Genomic DNA, 19856 nt, shown 5'->3' on the forward strand with positions numbered 1-19856 from the left:
AGATGACGCCAAAAGGCGCACTAAAGTTCCTCGTCATGTGAGACTAGGCTCTAAGGAAAGCTGTCTCGGGTGTGGACCAATCAACTTCAAGGACAGTGCATATATTATCAAAGTTATGTTTTTTGTTTGCATTATGGCTGCAAGGTATTGTGGTCTATGCAAACATGACTCTTCAGAGGAACTCGGTGAAATGCAACAGGGGAGGAAAAAAGGAGGGCTTTAGTTTTGACGCCACGTTTATTTCCGTGACTTTTTGAAACTGACGAATTCTTTTTGCTTGTCCCTCTCTCCGCAGTATAATAACAAACGCCATTCGCCACTAAGTGGCGGTGAGGTCACCACGACGCTTGTGCCAGGCCATGTGCACCTTGAGGCCACGTGAAGTGTCGAACACCCGCTGGCAGGAGGTCACGGGGCAGACCCAGCAGGTGCCACGGGTCGACCGCAGTATACAAACCCCCATAAGCACACACACAACAACAAAAACCCGTGCTTCAAACCTAAAAATCCCCTCCAGAAAAGTTTTTTTTTAAATGTACAGTTTTTTTTAAGAAAGCCACACACATCAAAATTCACACATTTAGGCTGTCAAAAGCGACATTGTGCAAGAAAATGTTTCGATTACTTCCCCCCCCCCCCCCAACTTCTTTGAACCATCGCAAAGGAACTCAAAGATACGCACACACAGACAAAGGTCCCCCATGTAGCCGGCGCAGACTGTAGGGGCAAGTGCTGTTAGCGAGTGGCACCTATGAAGGCGGGCACGGCACACGAGGGGGTGGGTGGCCAGCACCACGCCCGACCGCCTTTGTCTCCCCAGTGGCGATGTTTACACACCGCACCTGGTACTCATTTTAGGCTGAGTCGACCTAGGGGAGAAGGCCCAGTACCAGTTCAGATAATTGTCACCGGTGTTGGCTGTGAGCGGGAATCGAACTCGGGTCGCCGGGTTCGTAGTGCAGCGCGCTAACAGCTAACTGAAAGACACGCACACAGACACACAGACACGCAGACACACAGACACACAGACACACAGACGCACAGACACACAGGCACACAGACACACGTAACAGGCACGTGTGTGCCAAAGCGATTTAAATTATTTTTAAAAACACGTCACTTTGTTTTTCCACGAATTTATCTTTTCGAAGTCACATCGAGCAATTTTAACAGTGTTATACCTGTCAGAAATGCCAGTCATTAATGTGTTTTTGGAGAGCGTTGTACGTATGTTGGACTTCTTTCACACCATACGTAGCCAACCATACTAATCGGAGGTGCAGTGTTGAGTCTATGGGCAGTGTTGAGTCTATGGGTAGTGTTGAGTCTATGGGCAGTGTTGAGTCTATGGGTAGTGTTGAGTCTATGGGCAGTGTTGAGTCTATGGGCAGTGTTGAGTCTATGGGCAGTGTTGAGTCTATGGGTAGTGTTGAGTCTATGGGCAGTGTTGAGTCTATGGGCAGTGTTGAGTCTATGGGCAGTGTTGAGTCTATGGGTAGTGTTGAGTCTATGGGTAGTGTTGAGTCTATGGGCAGTGTTGAGTCTATGGGCAGTGTTGAGTCTATGGGCAGTGTTGAGTCTATGGGCAGTGTTGAGTCTATGGGTAGTGTTAGTCTATGGGCAGTGTTGAGTCTATGGGTAGTGTTGAGTCTATGGGCAGTGTTGAGTCTATGGGCAGTGTTCAGTCTGTGGGCAGTGTTTAGTCTATGGGTAGTGTTGAGTCTATGGGCAGTGTTGAGTCTATGGGTAGTGTTAGTCTATGGGCAGTGTTGAGTCTATGGGTAGTGTTGAGTCTATGGGCAGTGTTGAGTCTATGGGCAGTGTTGAGTCTATGGGTAGTGTTAGTCTATGGGCAGTGTTGTGTCTATGGGTAGTGTTGAGTCTATGGGCAGTGTTGAGTCTATGGGTAGTGTTAGTCTATGGGCAGTGTTGAGGCTATGGGTAGTGTTGAGTCTATGGGCAGTGTTGAGTCTATGGGCAGTGTTGAGTCTGTGGGCAGTGTTGAGTCTATGGGCAGTGTTGAGTCTATGGCAGTGTTGAGTCTATGGGCAGTGTTGAGTCTATGGGCAGTGTTAGTCTATGGGCAGTGTTGAGTCTATGGGTAGTGTTGATTCTATGGGTAGTGTTGAGTCTATGGGCAGTGTTGAGTCTATGGGCAGTGTTGAGTCTATGGGCAGTGTTGAGTCTATGGGCAGTGTTGAGTCTATGGGTAGTGTTGAGTCTATGGGCAGTGTTGAGTCTATGGGCAGTGTTGAGTCTATGGGCAGTGTTGAGTCTATGGGCAGTGTTGTGTCTATGGGCAGTGTTGAGTCTGTGGGCAGTGTTGAGTCTATGGGTAGTGTTGAGTCTATAGGCAGTGTTGAGTCTATGGGCAGTGTTTAGTCTATGGGCAGTGTTGAGTCTATGGGTAGTGTTGAGTCTATGGGGCAGTGTTGAGTCTATGGGCAGTGTTGAGTCTGTGGGCAGTGTTGAGTCTGTGGGCAGTGTTGAGTCTGTGGACAGTGTTGAGTCTATGGGCAGTGTTGAGTCTATGGGCAGTGTTGAGTCTATGGGATGTTGAGTCTATGGGCCGTGTTGAGTCTATGTAGTGTTGAGTCTATGGGTAGTGTTAGTCTATGGGCTAGTGTTGAGTCTATGGGAGTGTTGAGTCTATGGGTAGTGTTGAGTCTATAGGGCAGTGTTGAGTCTATGGGCAGTGTTGAGTCTATGGGCAGTGTTGAGTCTATGGGCAGTGTTGAGTCTATGGGCAGTGTTGAGTCTATGGGCAGTGTTGAGTCTATGGGCAGTGTTGAGTCTATGGGTAGTGTTGAGTCTATGGGTCAGTGTTGAGTCTATGGGCAGTGTTGAGTCTATGGCAGTGGTTGAGTCTATGGGCAGTGTTGAGTCTATGGGTAGTGTTGAGTCTATGGGTCGTGTTGAGTCTATGGGCAGTGTTAGTCTATGGGCAGTGTTGAGTCTATGGGCATATGTTGAGTCTATGGCAGTGGTTAGCAGGTCTATGGGCATGTGGTGAGAGTCTATGGGTAGTGTTGAGTCCTATTGGGCAGTGTTGAGTCTATGGGCAGTGTTGAGTCTGTGGGCAGGTTGAGTCTGTGGGCATTGTTGAGTCTATGGGCAGTGTTAGTCTATGGGCAGTGTTGAGTCTATGGGTAGTGTTGAGTCTATGGGTAGTGTTGAGTCTATGGGCAGTGTTGAGTCTATGGGCAGTGTTGAGTCTATGGGCAGTGTTGAGTCTATGCGTAGTGTTGAGTCTATGGGCAGTGTTGAGTCTATGGGCAGTGTTGAGTCTATGGGCAGTGTTGAGTCTATGGTAGTGTTAAGTCTATAGGCAGTGTTGAGTCTATGGGCAGTGTTGAGTCTATGGGCAGTGTTGAGTCTATGGACAGTGTTGAGTCTATGGGTAGTGTTAGTCTATGGGTAGTGTTAGTCTATGGGTAGTGTTAGTCTATGGGCAGTGTTGAGTCTATGGGCAGTGTTGAGTCTATGGGTAGTGTTGAGTCTATGGGCAGTGTTGAGTCTATGGGCAGTGTTGAGTCTATGGGCAGTGTTGAATCTATGGGCAGTGTTGAGTCTATGGGTAGTGTGTATGCGTGTTGAACTTCTTTCACACCCTACGCAGCCAACCGTAACAGCCAAGCCCTCAAGCTGGTCTTGGCTGTCATGGTGCCTCTTTAAGACTACAGCCCTCATGCTGGGCTTGGCTGTTGTGATGCCTCTTTAAGACTACAACCCTCAGGCTGGGCTTGGCTGTTGTGATGCCTCTTTAAGACTACAACCCTCAAGCTGGCTTGGCTGTTGTGATGCCTCTTTAAGACTACAGCCCTCAAGCTGGGCTTGGCTGTTATGATGCATATTTAAGACTACAGCCCTCAGGCTGGGCTTGGCTGTTGTGATGCCTCTTTAAGACTACAGCCCTCAGGCTGGGCTTGGCTGTTGTGATGCCTCTTTAAGACTACAACCCTCAGGCTGGGCTTGACTGTTGTGATGCCTCTTTAAGACTACAGCCCTCAGGCTGGGCTTGGCTGTTGTGATGCCTCTTTAAGACTACAGCCCTCAAGCTGGGCTTGGCTGTTATTATGCATCTTTAAGACTACAGCCCTCAAGCTGGGCTTGGCTGTTATGATGCATCTTTAAGACTACAGCCCTCAGGCTGGGCTTGACTGTTATGATGCCTCTTTAAGACTACAACCCTCAGGCTGGGCTTGGTTGTTGTGATGCCTCTTTAAGACTACAGCCCTCAGGCTGGGCTTGGCTGTTGTGATGCCTTTTTAAGACTACAGCCCTCAGGCTGGGATTAGCTGTTGTGATGCCTCTTTAAGACTACAGCCCTCAGGCTGGGATTGGCTGTTGTGATGCCTCTTTAAGACTACAGCCCTCAGGCTGGGCTTGACTGTTATGATGCCTCTTTAAGACTACAACCCTCAGGCTGGGCTTGGTTGTTGTGATGCCTCTTTAAGACTACAGCCCTCAGGCTGGGCTTGGCTGTTGTGATGCCTCTTTAAGACTACAGCCCTCAGGCTGGGATTGGTTGTTGTGATGCCTCTTTAAGACTACAGCCCTCAGGCTGGGATTGGCTGTTGTGATGCCTCTTTAAGACTACAGCCCTCAGGCTGGGATTGGCTGTTGTGATGCCTCTTTAAGACTACAGCCCTCAGGCTGGGATTGGCTGTTGTGATGCCTCTTTAAGACTACAGCCCTCAGGCTGGGATTGGCTGTTGTGATGCCTCTTTAAGACTACAGCCCTCAGGCTGGGATTGGCTATTGTGATGCCTCTTTAAGACTACAGCCCTCAGGCTGGGATTGGCTGTTGTGATGCCTCTTTAAGACTACAGCCCTCAGGCTGGGCTTGACTGTTATGATGCCTCTTTAAGACTACAACCCTCAGGCTGGGCTTGGTTGTTGTGATGCCTCTTTAAGACTACAGCCCTCAGGCTGGGCTTGGCTGTTGTGATGCCTCTTTAAGACTACAGCCCTCAGGCTGGGATTGGCTGTTGTGATGCCTCTTTAAGACTACAGCCCTCAGGCTGGGATTGGCTGTTGTGATGCCTCTTTAAGACTACAGCCCTCAGGCTGGGCTTGACTGTTATGATGCCTCTTTAAGACTACAACCCTCAGGCTGGGCTTGGTTGTTGTGATGCCTCTTTAAGACTACAGCCCTCAGGCTGGGATTGGTTGTTGTGATGCCTCTTTAAGACTACAGCCCTCAGGCTGGGATTGGCTGTTGTGATGCCTCTTTAAGACTACAGCCCTCAGGCTGGGATTGGCTGTTGTGATGCCTCTTTAAGACTACAGCCCTCAGGCTGGGATTGGCTGTTGTGATGCCTCTTTAAGACTACAGCCCTCAGGCTGGGATTGGCTGTTGTGATGCCTCTTTAAGACTACAGCCCTCAGGCTGGGATTGGCTGTTGTGATGCCTCTTTAAGACTACAGCCCTCAGGCTGGGATTGGCTGTTGTGATGCCTCTTTAAGACTACAGCCCTCAGGCTGGGATTGGCTGTTGTGATGCCTCTTTAAGACTACAGCCCTCAGGCTGGGCTTGACTGTTATGATGCCTCTTTAAGACTACAACCCTCAGGCTGGGCTTGGTTGTTGTGATGCCTCTTTAAGACTACAGCCCTCAGGCTGGGCTTGGCTGTTGTGATGCCTCTTTAAGACTACAGCCCTCAGGCTGGGATTGGCTGTTGTGATGCCTCTTTAAGACTACAGCCCTCAGGCTGGGATTGGCTGTTGTGATGCCTCTTTAAGACTACAGCCCTCAGGCTGGGATTGGCTGTTGTGATGCCTCTTTAAGACTACAGCCCTCAGGCTGGGATTGGCTGTTGTGATGCCTTTTTAAGACTACAACCCTTAGGCTGGGCTTGGTCGTTGTGATGCCTCTTTAAGACTACAACCCTCAGGCTGGGATTGGCTGTTGTGATGCCTCTTTAAGACTACAACGTTCGAACTGGGTTTGGCTGTTGCGATGCCTCTTTAAGACTGCAACATTCGAGCCGGGCTTGGCAAGATCAGGGGGTGACAACCGATGACGCGATTCTTGACGCATTCGGCCCCGGTGACCCGCGGCCGAATCGGTTGCTCCACCTCGGGTCGCGCGGGACGTTGATTCCATTCCAACCCCTCCCCCTCCTCCTCGGAGCTTCCGACAAAACACCGGGCACGGCCCGTTACGAACCCGGGCTCCGTGGTTCCCCGCCCGCCCGCCCCCCCGCCCGCCTTGCCCTCTCTAGGAGAACGGCTCTCGCGCTAAGAGAGATGCGAGCGCGACGTGGATGAGTGTGAGGCCCCACGGACTCGCAGACATCGTGGTGACCCCCGCCGAGCTGAACGATCCTCCCAGCTTCATCCCTGGAGGGGGGAGGGGTGGGGGGGGGGAGATACAAACGCGGTCGTGAAGACCGAGGAGGCAATCGGAACGTTCGTGGGCTGATCGGGGAGGTTAGCGGTGGGATGTGTCGATTTGTTCACCGTGAAATTCACGAGTTGGTTTCTCCGTCCGCCCGTGTTGAAGACTACTACTACCACCACCGCACTGTAGGTAAAAACACACTCACCCACTCACTCACCTATCCACTCACTCACCTACCCACTCACTCACCTACCCACTCACTCACTCACCTACCCACTCACCCCTCCCCCACGCACCCATCCACGCACCAACCAACCCACTCACCCACTTACTCGCCCGCTCATGCGCTGGCCACTACACTACCCCTTCTCACGGTCACACACGCACACACAACAACAACCGCCATACTCCATCTCTTCTCTAGCCCTTGCCGCGCCCGTTTAGACCCCTCGATCCGGCCGAACAAAAGCTGTTTAGGCATGCGGTAGCTGGGCATGCGGGCTACATGACCCAGCAAACGCAGCCTTGCCTGCCGGAGGAGCTCACCGATGGGACTTTGCCCAGATCTTTCAAGGATTTGTGAGCTCCTCACACAATCCAGCCTGGTTAAACCCAGGATGGATCGTAGGCAGGCCAGCCTAAATGTTTCCAACCGGCGAAGATGCTCCATTAGGGGGGTCCACATTTCGCAAGCGTAGAGAAGGGAGGGAATGACCGTGGCCGAGAAGACCTGAAGCTTCGTGCGGAGTTACAGACCAGGTAGCTTCCACACAGCGTTACGCAACCGATGAAAAGATATTGCCGCTCGACTGATTCGGAGTGAGACCTCTGCTGATAAACTGGAGCCGGTCATAAGCACACTGCCCAGGTATGGGAAACTCTCCACTCTCTCCACAACTGCCCCATCACCGATTGGGAGTTGTGGGGGTGGAGTGTCCGATGGTACAAAATACCCAGGCAGGTGCTTAGTTTTGGTGGGGCTGATGGTAAGGCCCCACCTCTTAGTGGCACGCTCCAGTCTCAGCAGCAGCGTCTCCAACTCCTCTTCTGAATGAGCAGCTATTACCAAATCATCGGCATACATAACGTGGTTGACCAATAGGGAGCCATCCCTTGATCGCGCCCGGGCGTCGATCAGCCTCCCATTATATCTGTACCAAATGGAAATTCCCCCGGTACAGCTATTGAAGGCTTCACGAACTACGCAGTCTAAATAGATGTTAAATAATGTGGGAGCCAGAGGACATCCCTGTCGCACCCCAAGGTGTACAGGGAAAGGCTCCGACTCCCGGCCACGTAGTTTTACCCGGGCCCGCTCACCATCATGAAGGTCCTTAATGATCGTGAGCAGAGGGTCAGGGACTCCGAAAGCACGAAGAACAACCCAGAGCCCAAGCCTACTGATGGTATCATAGGCCTTGACCAGGTAAATAAAGCAGAGATGTAGGTCTTGTTGGAATTCCCTACACCCCTGCTGTAGCAGACGGACAGAAAATATGGCATCTGTACAAGGACCGCCCTTTCCTGAAACCGCATTGGGGTTCCGCAAGCCTCTCCTCAGCGTGCCTAGCAAGGCGATGTTGAATAATCCTTGCCAGGACCTTTCCCGGCACACTGAGGAGTGAGATGCCCCTGTAGTTGTTACAGTCTGTGCGGTCCCCCTTCTTAAAGAGGGGGACCACCAGGGCACCCTTCCAATCCTGCGGTACCCGTCCAGTGGTCCAGACTGTTGTTATGATGTCATGTAGGGCAGTCTGTGCACAAACGCACACACGCACGCACACACGCACGCATGCACACGCACGCACGCACACACACACACACGCACACATGCACACACACGCACACACCCACACACACGCACGCACACACGCACGCATGCACACGCACGCACACACACACACACGCACACATGCACACACACGCACACACCCACACACACGCACGCACACACGCACACGCACGCACGCGCACGCACGCACGCACACATACACATACGCACATACACGCACACACCCACACGCACACACACACACGCACCGGGCGGCTATGCCCGCGCCTACCGGAGCTCGCCCTGTGCGGCACCCGCACTTGCGTGCTGGCACTCCCCTCGCCCTCGGCGCTGCAGGCTCGCACCTCCACCACGAGCGCCGTGCCACCACCACCACCACCGCCACCACCACCACCACCGCCACGACCCCCGACCGGCAAGGGGATCTCCACCCGCGTCTCGTTGGTGAGCAGCTCGCGGGCGCCCGCCTGTCCCAGCGAGCGGTATCGAACCTGTGAGCAGGCGGTGGACACGGGACACGTCACCCCCACCGCCCTACCTCGCCACCCTGCCTTCCCTGCTACGTCCCTGCTGGAAGCTGCAGAAGCTCCCAATCTTCGCTCGCTCTCTCGGCCTGTTCCTCGTCCTCCCTCCTCCTTGTGGTCAGTCACGTTCACGAGGTCGCGGGTTCGATGCCGAACCACCCCCCCCCCCCCTTGACGCCTGCACATTCGGAGTGTGCATCGCAGCGTGCACCTCGAGATTCATCCGCACCGTGCGCTGCCAATGGCGCTGATGGGAGGTGCGGGAATGGCGGGGGGGGGGTGGAGGGGGGGGGCAAGGTGAGGTGACCCGGCCCCACCTTGTGCCCCGGGGGGTGGAGGGGGGGGTGGAGGGGGGGGGGTGGAGGGGGGGGCAAGGTGACCCGGCCCCCACCTTGTAGCCGGTGACGGCGGACTCGTTGTCGAGAGGGGCGACGTGCTCCCAGCTGAGGGTCACGTGCACGCCGTCCGTCCGCCACTGGGTGATTCTGGGCGGCTTGCTCGGAGCTGCGACGGGCGAACCGGGGGGGAGTGGGGGGGAAGTGGGGGGGTTATGGGGGGTGGGGGGGGGGCTACGCCGAGACCTCTCACTCGGGTCGCCTTCGCCGCCGTCGGCTGAACGAGGACGAGAATTCTCGCGTCTGTACGGCACGGAGTCGGTTAACTGTGTGGGTGAGTGGGAGGGTGAGTGGGTGGGTGAGTGGGTGGGTGAGTGGGTGAGTGGGAGGGTGAGTGGGTGGGTGAGTGGGTGGGTGAGTGGGTGAGTGGGAGGGTGAGTGGGTGGGTGAGTGGATGAGTGGGAGGGTGAGTGGGTGGGTGAGTGGGTGAGTGGGAGGGTGAGTGGGTGGGTGAGTGGGTGAGTGGGAGGGTGAGTGGGAGGGTGAGTGGGTGGGTGAGTGGGTGAGTGGGAGGGTGAGTGGGTGGGTGAGTGGGTGAGTGGGAGGGTGAGTGGTAGGTGAGTGGGTGAGTGGGTGAGTGAGTGGGAGGGTGAGTGGGTGGGTGAGTGGGAGGGTGGGTGGGTGAGTGGGAGGGTGAGTGGGTGGGTGAGTGGGAGGGTGAGTGGGTGGGTGAGTGGGTGGGTGAATGGGTGAGTGGGTGGGTGAGTGGGTGGGTGAGTGGGTAGGTGAGTGGGTGGTGAGTGGGAGGGTGAGTGGGTGGGTGGGTGGGTGAGTGGGTGAGTGGGTGGATGGGTGGGTGAGTGGGAGGGTGGGTGAGTGGGTGGGTGGGTGAGTGGGTGGGTGGGTGAGTGGGTGGGTGGGTGAATGGGTGAGTGGGTGGGTGAGTGGGAGGGTGGGTGAGTGGGTGGGTGGGTGAGTGGGAGGATGGGTGGGTGAGTGAGTGAGTGGGTGGGTGGGTGGGTGAGTGAGTGGGAGGGTGGGTGAGTGGGAGGGTGGGTGAGTGGGAGGGTGAGTGGGTGAGTGGGTGAGTGGGAGGGTGGGTGAGTGGAGGGTGAGTGGGTGGGTGAGTGGGTGGGTGAGTGGGTGGGAGGGTGAGTGAGTGGGAGGGTGAGTGAGTGGGAGGGTGGGTGAGTGGGAGGGTGGGTGAGTGGGAGGGTGAGTGGGTGGGTGAGTGGGTGGGTGAGTGAGTGGGTTGGTGGGTGAGTGGGAGGGTGAGTGGGTGAGTGAGTGAGTGGGAGGGTGGGTGGGTGAGTGGGTGAGTGGGAGGGTGAGTGAGTGGGAGGGTGGGTGAGTGGGAGGGTGAGTGGGTGAGTGGGTGGGTGAGTGGGTGGGTGAGTGAGTGAGTGGGTGGGTGAGTGGGAGGGTGAGTGGGTGGGTGGGTGAGTGGGAGGGTGGGTGAGTGGGAGGGTGGGTGGGTGAGTGGGTGAGGAGGGTGGGTGAGTGGGTGAGGAGGGTGGTGAGTGGGTGAGGAGGGTGGGTGAGTGGGTGAGGAGGGTGGGTGAGTGGGTGGGTGAATGGGTGGGTGGGTGGGTGAATGGGTGGGTGGGTGGGTGGGTGAGCGGGTGAGTGAGTGGGTGAGTTGGTGGGTGAGTGATTGGGTAGGTGAGTAATTGGGTGGATGAGTGATTGGGAGGGTGGGTGAGTAAGTGAAAAGGGGTCGTCTCATGGATAGATTCGTCCGCACCGCAGGAACCTTGAGTTCCCACCACTGGCTCTGCAGGCGCCTGTAAACGCTCACGTGACCAGGCATCCACGCCGACGCGAGGTGTAACACAGTGAGTCACGTGGTGTAACCCACGTGGTGTAACACAGTGAGTCACGTGGTGTAACGCACGTGGTGTAACACAGTGAGTCACGTGATGTAACGCACGTGGTGTAACACATTGAGTCACGTGGTGTAACGCACGTGGTGTAACACGGTGAGTCGCGTGGTCTAACCCACGTGGTGTAACACGGTGAGTCGCGTGGTGTAACCCACGTGCTTTCCTAGTTGTGACCAGGCTCGCCGCGCCGGAAGGCCCCGTCCCGGCGCTGTTGAAGGCCTGGACCGTCACCTCGTACTCCGTGTGCTCGCGAAGGCCCAGCAGGCGGACGTGGGCCTTGGCACCGCCCGGCGTCCTCAGCCGGGCTATGGCGCCCTCCGGCGCGTCCACGCTTCGCCGGTACGCCACCTGACGATGGTGGGGCGACAGGAGGTACGGGGTGGGACGAAGGTGACGCGAGATCGTCCAGGAACTTCCACCGTCAATCAGAGGTCGCAAACGGGTTTTGATTCCTTACCCGTACCCGTACCCGGCTGCACCAGGGTCGCAAATGGTTACCCGTACCCGTACCCGGCCGGGTACGGGTACTCGTTCCCTACCCGTACCCTACCCGAAATGAGTGACAAACGGTGACTCACCAGTGACTCACGGCCTACCCGTACCCAGCCGCACCAGGGTCGAAAACGGGTACCCGTACCCGGCCGTACCCGTACCCTACCCGTACCCGGCCGGGTACGGGTAGGGTATGGGTATCGGGTACCCGATTGCGACCTCTGGGATGAAGCCATGTTGCAGGCACGGGTGGGTTGATTCTAGGAACTTGAATTGTGAGAAGAGACAAGACGTTGGGAAATGAGTGACAAACGGTGACTCACCAGTGACTCACGGCCTACCTGTACCCGTACCCGGCCGCACCAGGGTCGCAAACGGGTACCCGTACCCGGGTACGGGTAGCCGGGTATCGGGTAGGGTACGGGTATCGGGTACCCGGTTGCGACCTCTGCCGTCAATACGCGAACTCCGGCCAGCGGCTGTTGGCCACTCGCGGGCCAAACGGCGGTCGCCGCATCGTCGCGGTGACCGCCGTTGCTGCTCCTGTGGCCGTCTGGAACGCTTCTTCCTTCCGATTTGAGAAAGCCACTGGGAGCTACGGTGCACTTTTACATCATCGTCGTTTAGATTGACGAGTGAGGGTGGGTGGACGAGTGGAGGTGGGTGGACGTGTGAGGGTGGGTGGACGAGTGGAGGTGGGTGGACGAGTGTGGGTGGGTGGACGAGTCGGGGTGGGTGGACGAGTGAGGGTGGGTGGACGAGTGGGGTGGGTGGACGAGAGGTGGTGGAGTGAGGGTGGGTGGACGAGTGTGGGTGGGTGGACGAGTGGGGGTGGGTGGACGAGTGAGGGTGGGTGGACGAGTGGAGGTTGGTGGACGTGTGAGGGTGGGTGGATGAGTGGAGGTGGGTGGACGAGTGTGGGTGGGTGGACGAGTGGAGGTTGGTGGACGAGTGAGGGTGGGTGGACGAGTGGAGGTTGGTGGACGTGTGAGGGTGGGTGGACGAGTGGAGGTGGGTGGACGAGTGTGGGTGGGTGGACGAGTGGAGGTTGGTGGACGAGTGAGGGTGGGTGGACGAGTGAAGGTTGGTGGACGTGTGAGGGTGGGTGGACGAGTGGAGGTGGGTGGACGAGTGTGGGTGGGTGGACGAGTGGGGGTGGGTGGACGAGTGGGGTGGGTGGACGAGTGAGGTTAGTGGACGAGTGGGGTGGGTGGACGAGTGAGGGTTGGTGGACGAGTGGGATGGGTGGACGAGTGAGGGTTGGTGGACGAGTGGAGGTGGGTGGACGAGTGAGGGTTGGTGGACGAGTCGGGTGGGTGGACGAGTGAGGGTTGGTGGACGAATCGGGGTGGGTGGACGAGTGGGGTGGGTGGACGAGTGAGGGTTGGTGGACGAGTCGGGGTGGGTGGACCTGTGAGGGTGGGTGGACGAGTCAGGGTTGGTGGACGAGTGGGGTGGGTGGACGAGTAGGGGTGGGTGGACGAGTGGGGGTGGGTGGACGAGTGGAGGTGGGTGGACATGTGAGGGTGGGTGCTCGAGTGGGGGTGGGTGGACGAGTGAGAGTAGGTGGACACGTGAAGGTAGGTGGTCGAGCATGAGGGTAGGTGGACGATCGTGAGTAGGTGGACGTGCCGAGACCTCATAGCCGTGGATGCGCTGTTCGCTGATCAGGGCGGCTGGAAGCGGTTGCCAGGCGATGTCCACCTCCGATGACGACAGGGCCCTCGCGCGCACGCCCACAGGTGCCACGATGGGTGCTGTCGTGAATAAATACAATCGACAACGCAAATGTTAATCATAATAAAATCAACGAGACCATTTCCACAATCGATCTGTGGGGGTTAAAATTTTTTTTTTTGCCGGCGTCAAGATGATTCAAACAGAGGAGGCTTTCATCGTAAAAGGTTGTTTTTATGTTGATAATACAGTAAAACCTTGGATTGCGAGTAACTTGGTCTGCGAGTGTTTTGCAAGACGAGCAAAACATTTAAGTACATTTTAATTTGATAAACGAGCGAGGTCTTGCAATACGAGTAGTGGGTGTATACGCTTTGTCTGCCGAGCGTCACGTGATCACAACTGAGACACGAGTGCTTTGATATACGAGTGCTTTGGATTACAAACACGTTTACGGAACGAATTATGCTCGCAATGCAAAGTTTTACTGTAGAGGTTTTTAAATCCTTTATATTAAGTTAGCTTGCTTGCTTAGGACCGTGCAGATCTTTCGGTCGTTTTTAACCCACTTCCCGTGATCCAATCGAGCTGACATTTTCCACACAGACTCGTTGTGCGTAACAATTAATGTTCGTTAAAAAAAATTTCCAAAATGTTACATTTTTTAGGACTAAAATATTATATTTAATTACCAATTGCTTAATGGTGCAATGCAATCATCTGACCCATAGGTGACAGCCATCTCAATCCAGAGGACGAGAGGACTCTAGCCGCCACACATATAAAGGATTTATAGTGAAAAACTTTGTTTTTACTGGTTATACTTATATTTGGTTTAGATCGTGATCTATTATTGGGCGATATTGTGTTCAATGTTTTGTTGGTGTTGTTTCAGGTGATTCTCTACCTCCGTTAGTTCTCGTCAGCCCCCCCCCCGATCACCCACCGCTAAACTCCTCACCCCGACACTCACCACGTCGCCCCCTACTCATCCCCCCCCAGCCACCACCGCTAAGGGGCCGTCCATAAATGACGTCACGCGATTTTGGAGGATTTTTTACCCCCCCCCCCCCCCCCTTCGTCACACGGCGTCACAAAAAGTCAGCCCCCCCCACCCCTTCTCATATGACGTCACAAAGTTCTGCCCCCCCCCCCCCAAATAATATAAAACATGCTTCAAATCGCGTTAAACTATTGTCATTGTAGTGCGTATTTAATGTGGCGCTGCACTCTGATGTTGTAGGAGAAAACGTTTATTAAAAAGTCGATTTAATTAAGTAGAACGTGTTGTCTATATGTATTTAAAGTTGCGCATTTTTATGTGACGTCACGTTTCTCAACCCCCCCCCCCCAGGTGCGTGACGTCATCTACGGACGGCCCCCCTAACTCCTCACCCTTCCACTCAAGTTCAAGTGCATGTATTAGGTATAGCCCTGTGAGCCATTCGGCTCTTGAATCGGGTGCAACCGCAACAAACAAAAAACAAAAACATGAACAAAAAAGACATCTTCAAATGAATATGTGACTAAGTGCAAACAGAAAATCCAAGAAAAGACAGCAAAATATTGCAGAAAAAATCACCGTACACCAACGCTGTGTGCAAAAATCCCAGTGGGATGCAAGTCAAACAACAACAACAACCACAAGACAACTTAGATTAAGGCCATCAGTCTTACTCTGTACTACAACAAACAAACATGGCCAAACCAATACACTTTTCGAAATCACCAAAATAAAGCCATAAAAGCAATGAAACAGCAGTGATCATAGGAACTAGGAACTGTGACGGAATAAACGACAAACAACATGTACTACCAAAACCCTGCAGCCATACCCCCCACCTCCACCTCCCCCGTCACCTCTCTCGGCCGAGTGCACCAGCGTGGCGTTGCCGAATGGGCCCTCGCCGGCGCCGTTGAAGGCCCGGATCCGCACGAGGAAGGCCGTGAAGGGCCGCGCTGCGTCACCGTCGGAGCGGCGGTGCGAGTAGCGCGACGCGTTCCACGCGGGGGACCGTCACGTGGCGCCAGAGGGTCGCGGTGGCGTTCTCACGGAACGCAACAACGTAGCCCAGGCTGGGCCCGAAGTGCAGGCGGCGCTCCACGGGCTGGGTGGGGGAGTGGGGGGGGTTAGTAGGGGGTTAGTAGGGGAGGGAGTTAGTAGGGGAGGGGATTAGTAGGGTAGGGGGTGAGTAGGGTAGGAAATTAGTAGGGTAGGGGATTAATAGGGGAGGAGGTCAGTAGGGGATGGGGTGAGTAGGGTAGGGGGTTAGTAGGGTATTAGGGTAGGGGATTAATAGGGGAGTAGGTTAGTAGGGTAGGAGGTTAGTAGGGGAGGAAGTTAGTAGGGTTAGTAGGGTAGGGGGGTTAGTAGGGTAGGGGGTTAGTAGGGTAGGGGGTTAGTAGGGTAGGGGTTTAGTAGGGTAGGGGGTTAGTAGGGTAGGGGTTTAGTAGGGGAGGGGGTTAGTAGGGTAGGAAGTTAGTAGGGTTAGTAGGGTAGGGGGTTAGTAGGGTAGGGGGTTAGTAGGGTAGGGGTTTAGTAGGGTAGGGGGTTAGTAGGGGAGGGGTTAGTAGGGTAGGAAGTTAGTAGGGTTAGTAGGGTAGGGGATAATAAAGGAGTAGGTTATTAGGGTATGGGATTCATAGGGGAGGAAATTAGTAGGGAAGGGGGTTAGTAGGGTAGGAAGTTAGTAGGGTAGGGGGTTAGTAGGGTAGGAAGTTAGTAGGGTAGGGGATTAATAGGGGAGTAGGTTAGTAGGATAGGAGGTTAGTAGGGGAGGAAGTTTGTAGGGTAGGGGGTTAGTAGGATAGGAGGTTAGTAGGGGAGAAAGTTAGTAGGGGAGGAGGTTAGTAGGGGAGGGGGTTAGTAGGGGAGGGGGTTAGTAGGGTAGGGGATTAATAGGGTAGTAGGTTAGTAGTATAGGAGGTTAGTAGGGGAGAAAGTTAGTAGGGGAGGAGGTTAGTAGGGGAGGGGGTTAGTAGGGGAGGGGGTTAGTAGGATAGGGGATTAATAGGGGAAGAGATTCGTAGAAGGGACACAATTGACGGCGGTCACCTTCCAGGTGATGACGAGTTCCGGATGACTTCCTCCTCCCCCAGACAGCCCCTCGGGGATGACCACGGGAGCTGTAGAGAGACGGGGGGGGGTGGGGGGGGGGGTGGGGGGGTGGGGGGGGTGGAGGTCGTCAGCGTCTCGGTTCGGCTGAGATTTGTTTCACAACGAGATGGAAACCCTCCCGGCGAGAGCCAGATTCCAGACGGTGATGTGTGGCCTGGTCTTCCGCGCTAGCTAGTACGTCTTGGAAGAGGTTGGGAGTTACACCCACGCACGCTTTACCCCACCACCACCACCACCACGTGGCCCTCACCGATCATCGGCTAAACCATGGTGAACCCACCAGCGGATGGAGTCGAACCGGTGCCTTCTGGATGACGAGTCCAGCGCGCTGCTGACCGTTACTTCATAGCGGCCGAATCTTAACCCTTTCCCATTCCGATGACGTGCATGTGCACGTGGGTTCCCAGAGGCTTTCTGATATTGGACAGAAGAGCGTTCCAGACGGACGCAGATGCAGCGCGTCTCGAAGCGCCCTGGCAGTCGCAAGTGATACCTCAACGAAGGGGCTCTTCACCATTACGTGGACATTCATAGTAGCAGCCAAATACTCAAAACAATCTCGCCTCCAAACAAGAGCCAACAGTAAATATAGAATTGAAGCTTTCGTGACTGCAGATGTCGCTCTGTGTGTGTGCCCTCGCTATGTGTTTTACCCCAATTCCACCTGGTGATGAGCGCTTGTGTTGCGTTCGAAACGTCGTGATTTATTTTAATCTAATTTTATTTTTCTTCTTGGTTCTTTCGGTAAAGTCACGTAGAAGGGAAGTAATAAAATAATAAAAATGAAACATAATACAACAATTCTCAGTGACAATTCTCAGTGAGAATTGTTTTATGTTTTATTTTTATTATTTTATTACTTCCCTTCTACGTGACTTTACCGAAAGAACCAAGAAGATGAATCCCTGCAGTCACGAAAGCTTTAAATCGAAATTTAATTTTATTTTATTTATATTTTATTTCCACATACGTGACTTTACCGAAAAAAACAATGAGTAAGAGCCAACAGCTCAGTATGGTTTTAAAACATATATATATTAAACCTAGCTCACAAAAAACTAAAATAGTGTAACAATAACCTCTGTGTGTGTACGTTTGAAGATGGGGGAGCGATTGTGTAGCGGTTAGCGCGCTGCACTGCAACCCGGCGAGCCTAGTTCAATTCCAACTCACGGACAGCACCAACACTGGTGACGATTATCTGAAACAGTCCTGGGCCTCTCCTAGGTCGACTCAACCTCAAATGAGTACCTGGTGCGGTGCGTAAACATCGCCACGGGGGAGACAAAGGCGGCCGGGTGCGGTGCTGGCCACCCACCCCCTCGTGTGCCGTGCCGGCCTTCATAGGTGCTACTCCGCTAGCAGCACTTGCCCCTACAGTCTGTCAAGTCTATAGGGGGATCTTGTCTGTTTCCATTTATATTTGTATTATTTATTGTTTCCCTTCTACGTGACGCAAGCAGCCGTCCTCAGGTGAAGAACAGGTCTGTCGGAAAGACAGCGTCTGAATGAAAACCACCAGGCTTGGCAGCGTATATTTAAGCTGGGTTGGAGGGGGCTGAAACGTCGTGAGAATTATTTTATTATGTTTTTTTAAATTATTTTATTGTTTCCCTTCTACGTGACTTTACCGAAAGAACTAAGAACATGAATCCCTGCAGTCACGAAAGCTTTAAATCAAAAGTGTTCTATCTCAAGAGAATCTTCAAACGGGACGTTTTGTCTCAAGGAACTGTCAAAATGAGAGGTTCTATCCCAAGTCAGTGTCACGTCTCAAGGAACTCTTCGAACGAGACGTTTGGCCTCAGACGTTCCGTGTCAAAACAAAGGCGGTGCCCTAGAGCGAGCGATGGACGTGACTGGGGCGGCGGCAGTGGCGGCGATGGTGGTGGCGGTGGCGGTGGTGGGACGGGGGAGGGAGGGGGGGGGAGCAACCGGTGGGGAGGGTGTGGAGGAACCCCGAGGAGGCGCTGGGCGCGCCGTCCCCGTGTGCGTTGCTGGAGACCACGCGGAACTCCGCCTCCGTCCAAGGGGTCAGCCCCGTGACCCGGGCACCGTTCCTGTCGGCCGCGATGATCGCCGGCTCTGTGAATGTACAACAATCCCCCCATCAATTTGAAGCTTTCGTGACTGCAGGGATTCATCTTCTTGGTTCTTTCGGTAAAGTCACGTAGAATGGAAATGATAAAGTAATAAAAATAAAACATAATAAAATAATTCTCGCGACGTTTCGGCCTGAGTCTGAATTACTCTGTCTCCTCGACAGACCTGTTCTCCACCTGAGGACGGCTACTTGCGTTGTGGCCGAAACGTCGTGAGAATTATTTTATTATGTTTTATTTTTATTATTTTATTATTTCCATTCTACGTGACTTTACCGAAAGAACCAAGAAGATGAATCCCCCCATCCCCGCACGTGAGCACGACTGGACATGTTACGCAGCCATTGCCGGGCACGTGACAACATGCGAGTTGGTGGTGGTGGTGGTGATCCGTGAGAGCGAACCGGCTCGCCGCACCTCCCTCACCGGTCGTGGCGGTCGCCCAGCGGCCGCAGTGGCCGCAGCGGCTCTCCACCCTGTGGGCCGTCACGGGGCTGTAGTTGTCAAAGCCGGGGACCCAAGACAGGGAGACCGAGGTGGTGGTCACGTCTGTCGCCACCACGGACCGCGGGCGGGTCCGGAGGGCCTGATGAGACACGGGGGGAGGGCGGGGGGATGTCTCGCGTTCAACGTCCGGCAAACGTTCGACGTCTCATTCTCGAGTTTCAAGTCGATGTCCGGTGCGCGCGTGCGTGTACGCGAGGATTGGTGCGCCTGATCTTAGACACTATTAGCGTGGTTGGGCTACGTACGGTGTGAAAGAAGTTCAACATATATACATACTGCCCATAGACTCAACACTATCCATAGACTTAACACTGAGCATAGACTCAACACTGAGCATAGACTCAACACTACCCATAGACTCAACACTGCCCATAGACTCAACACTACCCATAGACTCAACACTGCCCATAGACTCAACCTACCCATAGACTCAACGCCCATAGACTCAACACTACCCATAGACTCATCACTGCCCATACTCAACACTACCCATAGACTCATCACTACCATAGACTCAACACTGCCCATAGACTCAACACTACCATAGACTCACACTGCCCATAGACTCACATACCATAGACTCACACTACCCATAGACTCATCACTGCCCATAGACTCAACACTACCCATAGACTCAACACTGCCCATAGACTCAACAACCATAGACTCAACTCACTACCCATAGACATCAATGCCCATAGACTCAACACTACCCATAGACTCAAAACTGCATAGACTCAACACTAACCATAGACTCAACACTACCATAGATCACATGCCCATAGACTCAACACTACCCATAGACTCAACACTGCCCATAGCTCAACACTGCCCAGAGAACCACTAACCATAGACTCAACACTGCCTAGACTCAACACTGCCATAGACTCAACCTGCCCATAGACTCAACACTGCCCATAGATCAACATACCCATGATCAACATACCCATAGACAACACTACCCCATAGACTCAACACTGCCCATAGATTTCAACACTGCCCATAGACTCAACACTGCCTATAGACTCAACACTACCCATAGATTCAACACTACCCATAGACTCAACACTCCCCATAGAC

The 19856-nt window shown here is 54.1% G+C and overlaps 1 protein-coding gene across 1 annotated transcript in view; it reads right to left on the reverse strand.

The window, feature by feature from the left end:
• Nucleotides 1-6223: 6223 nt before the first annotated feature.
• LOC133360133 (contactin-4-like) overlaps nucleotides 6224-19856 on the reverse strand; it is a 55355-nt gene continuing 41722 nt past the window's right edge. The window contains 11 exon segments of the mRNA XM_061578719.1: nucleotides 6224-6345; nucleotides 8410-8629; nucleotides 9054-9166; nucleotides 11036-11228; nucleotides 13011-13129; nucleotides 14910-15060; nucleotides 15062-15157; nucleotides 16105-16175; nucleotides 18103-18252; nucleotides 18696-18840; nucleotides 18842-18855. Of these exon segments, the coding sequence (XP_061434703.1) occupies nucleotides 6224-6345; nucleotides 8410-8629; nucleotides 9054-9166; nucleotides 11036-11228; nucleotides 13011-13129; nucleotides 14910-15060; nucleotides 15062-15157; nucleotides 16105-16175; nucleotides 18103-18252; nucleotides 18696-18840; nucleotides 18842-18855 (1394 nt within the window).

Source organism: Lethenteron reissneri, chromosome 67, assembly GCF_015708825.2.
Source record: "Lethenteron reissneri isolate LAM-NWPU_2019-01 chromosome 67, ASM1570882v1, whole genome shotgun sequence".
NCBI lineage: Eukaryota > Metazoa > Chordata > Hyperoartia > Petromyzontiformes > Petromyzontidae > Lethenteron > Lethenteron reissneri.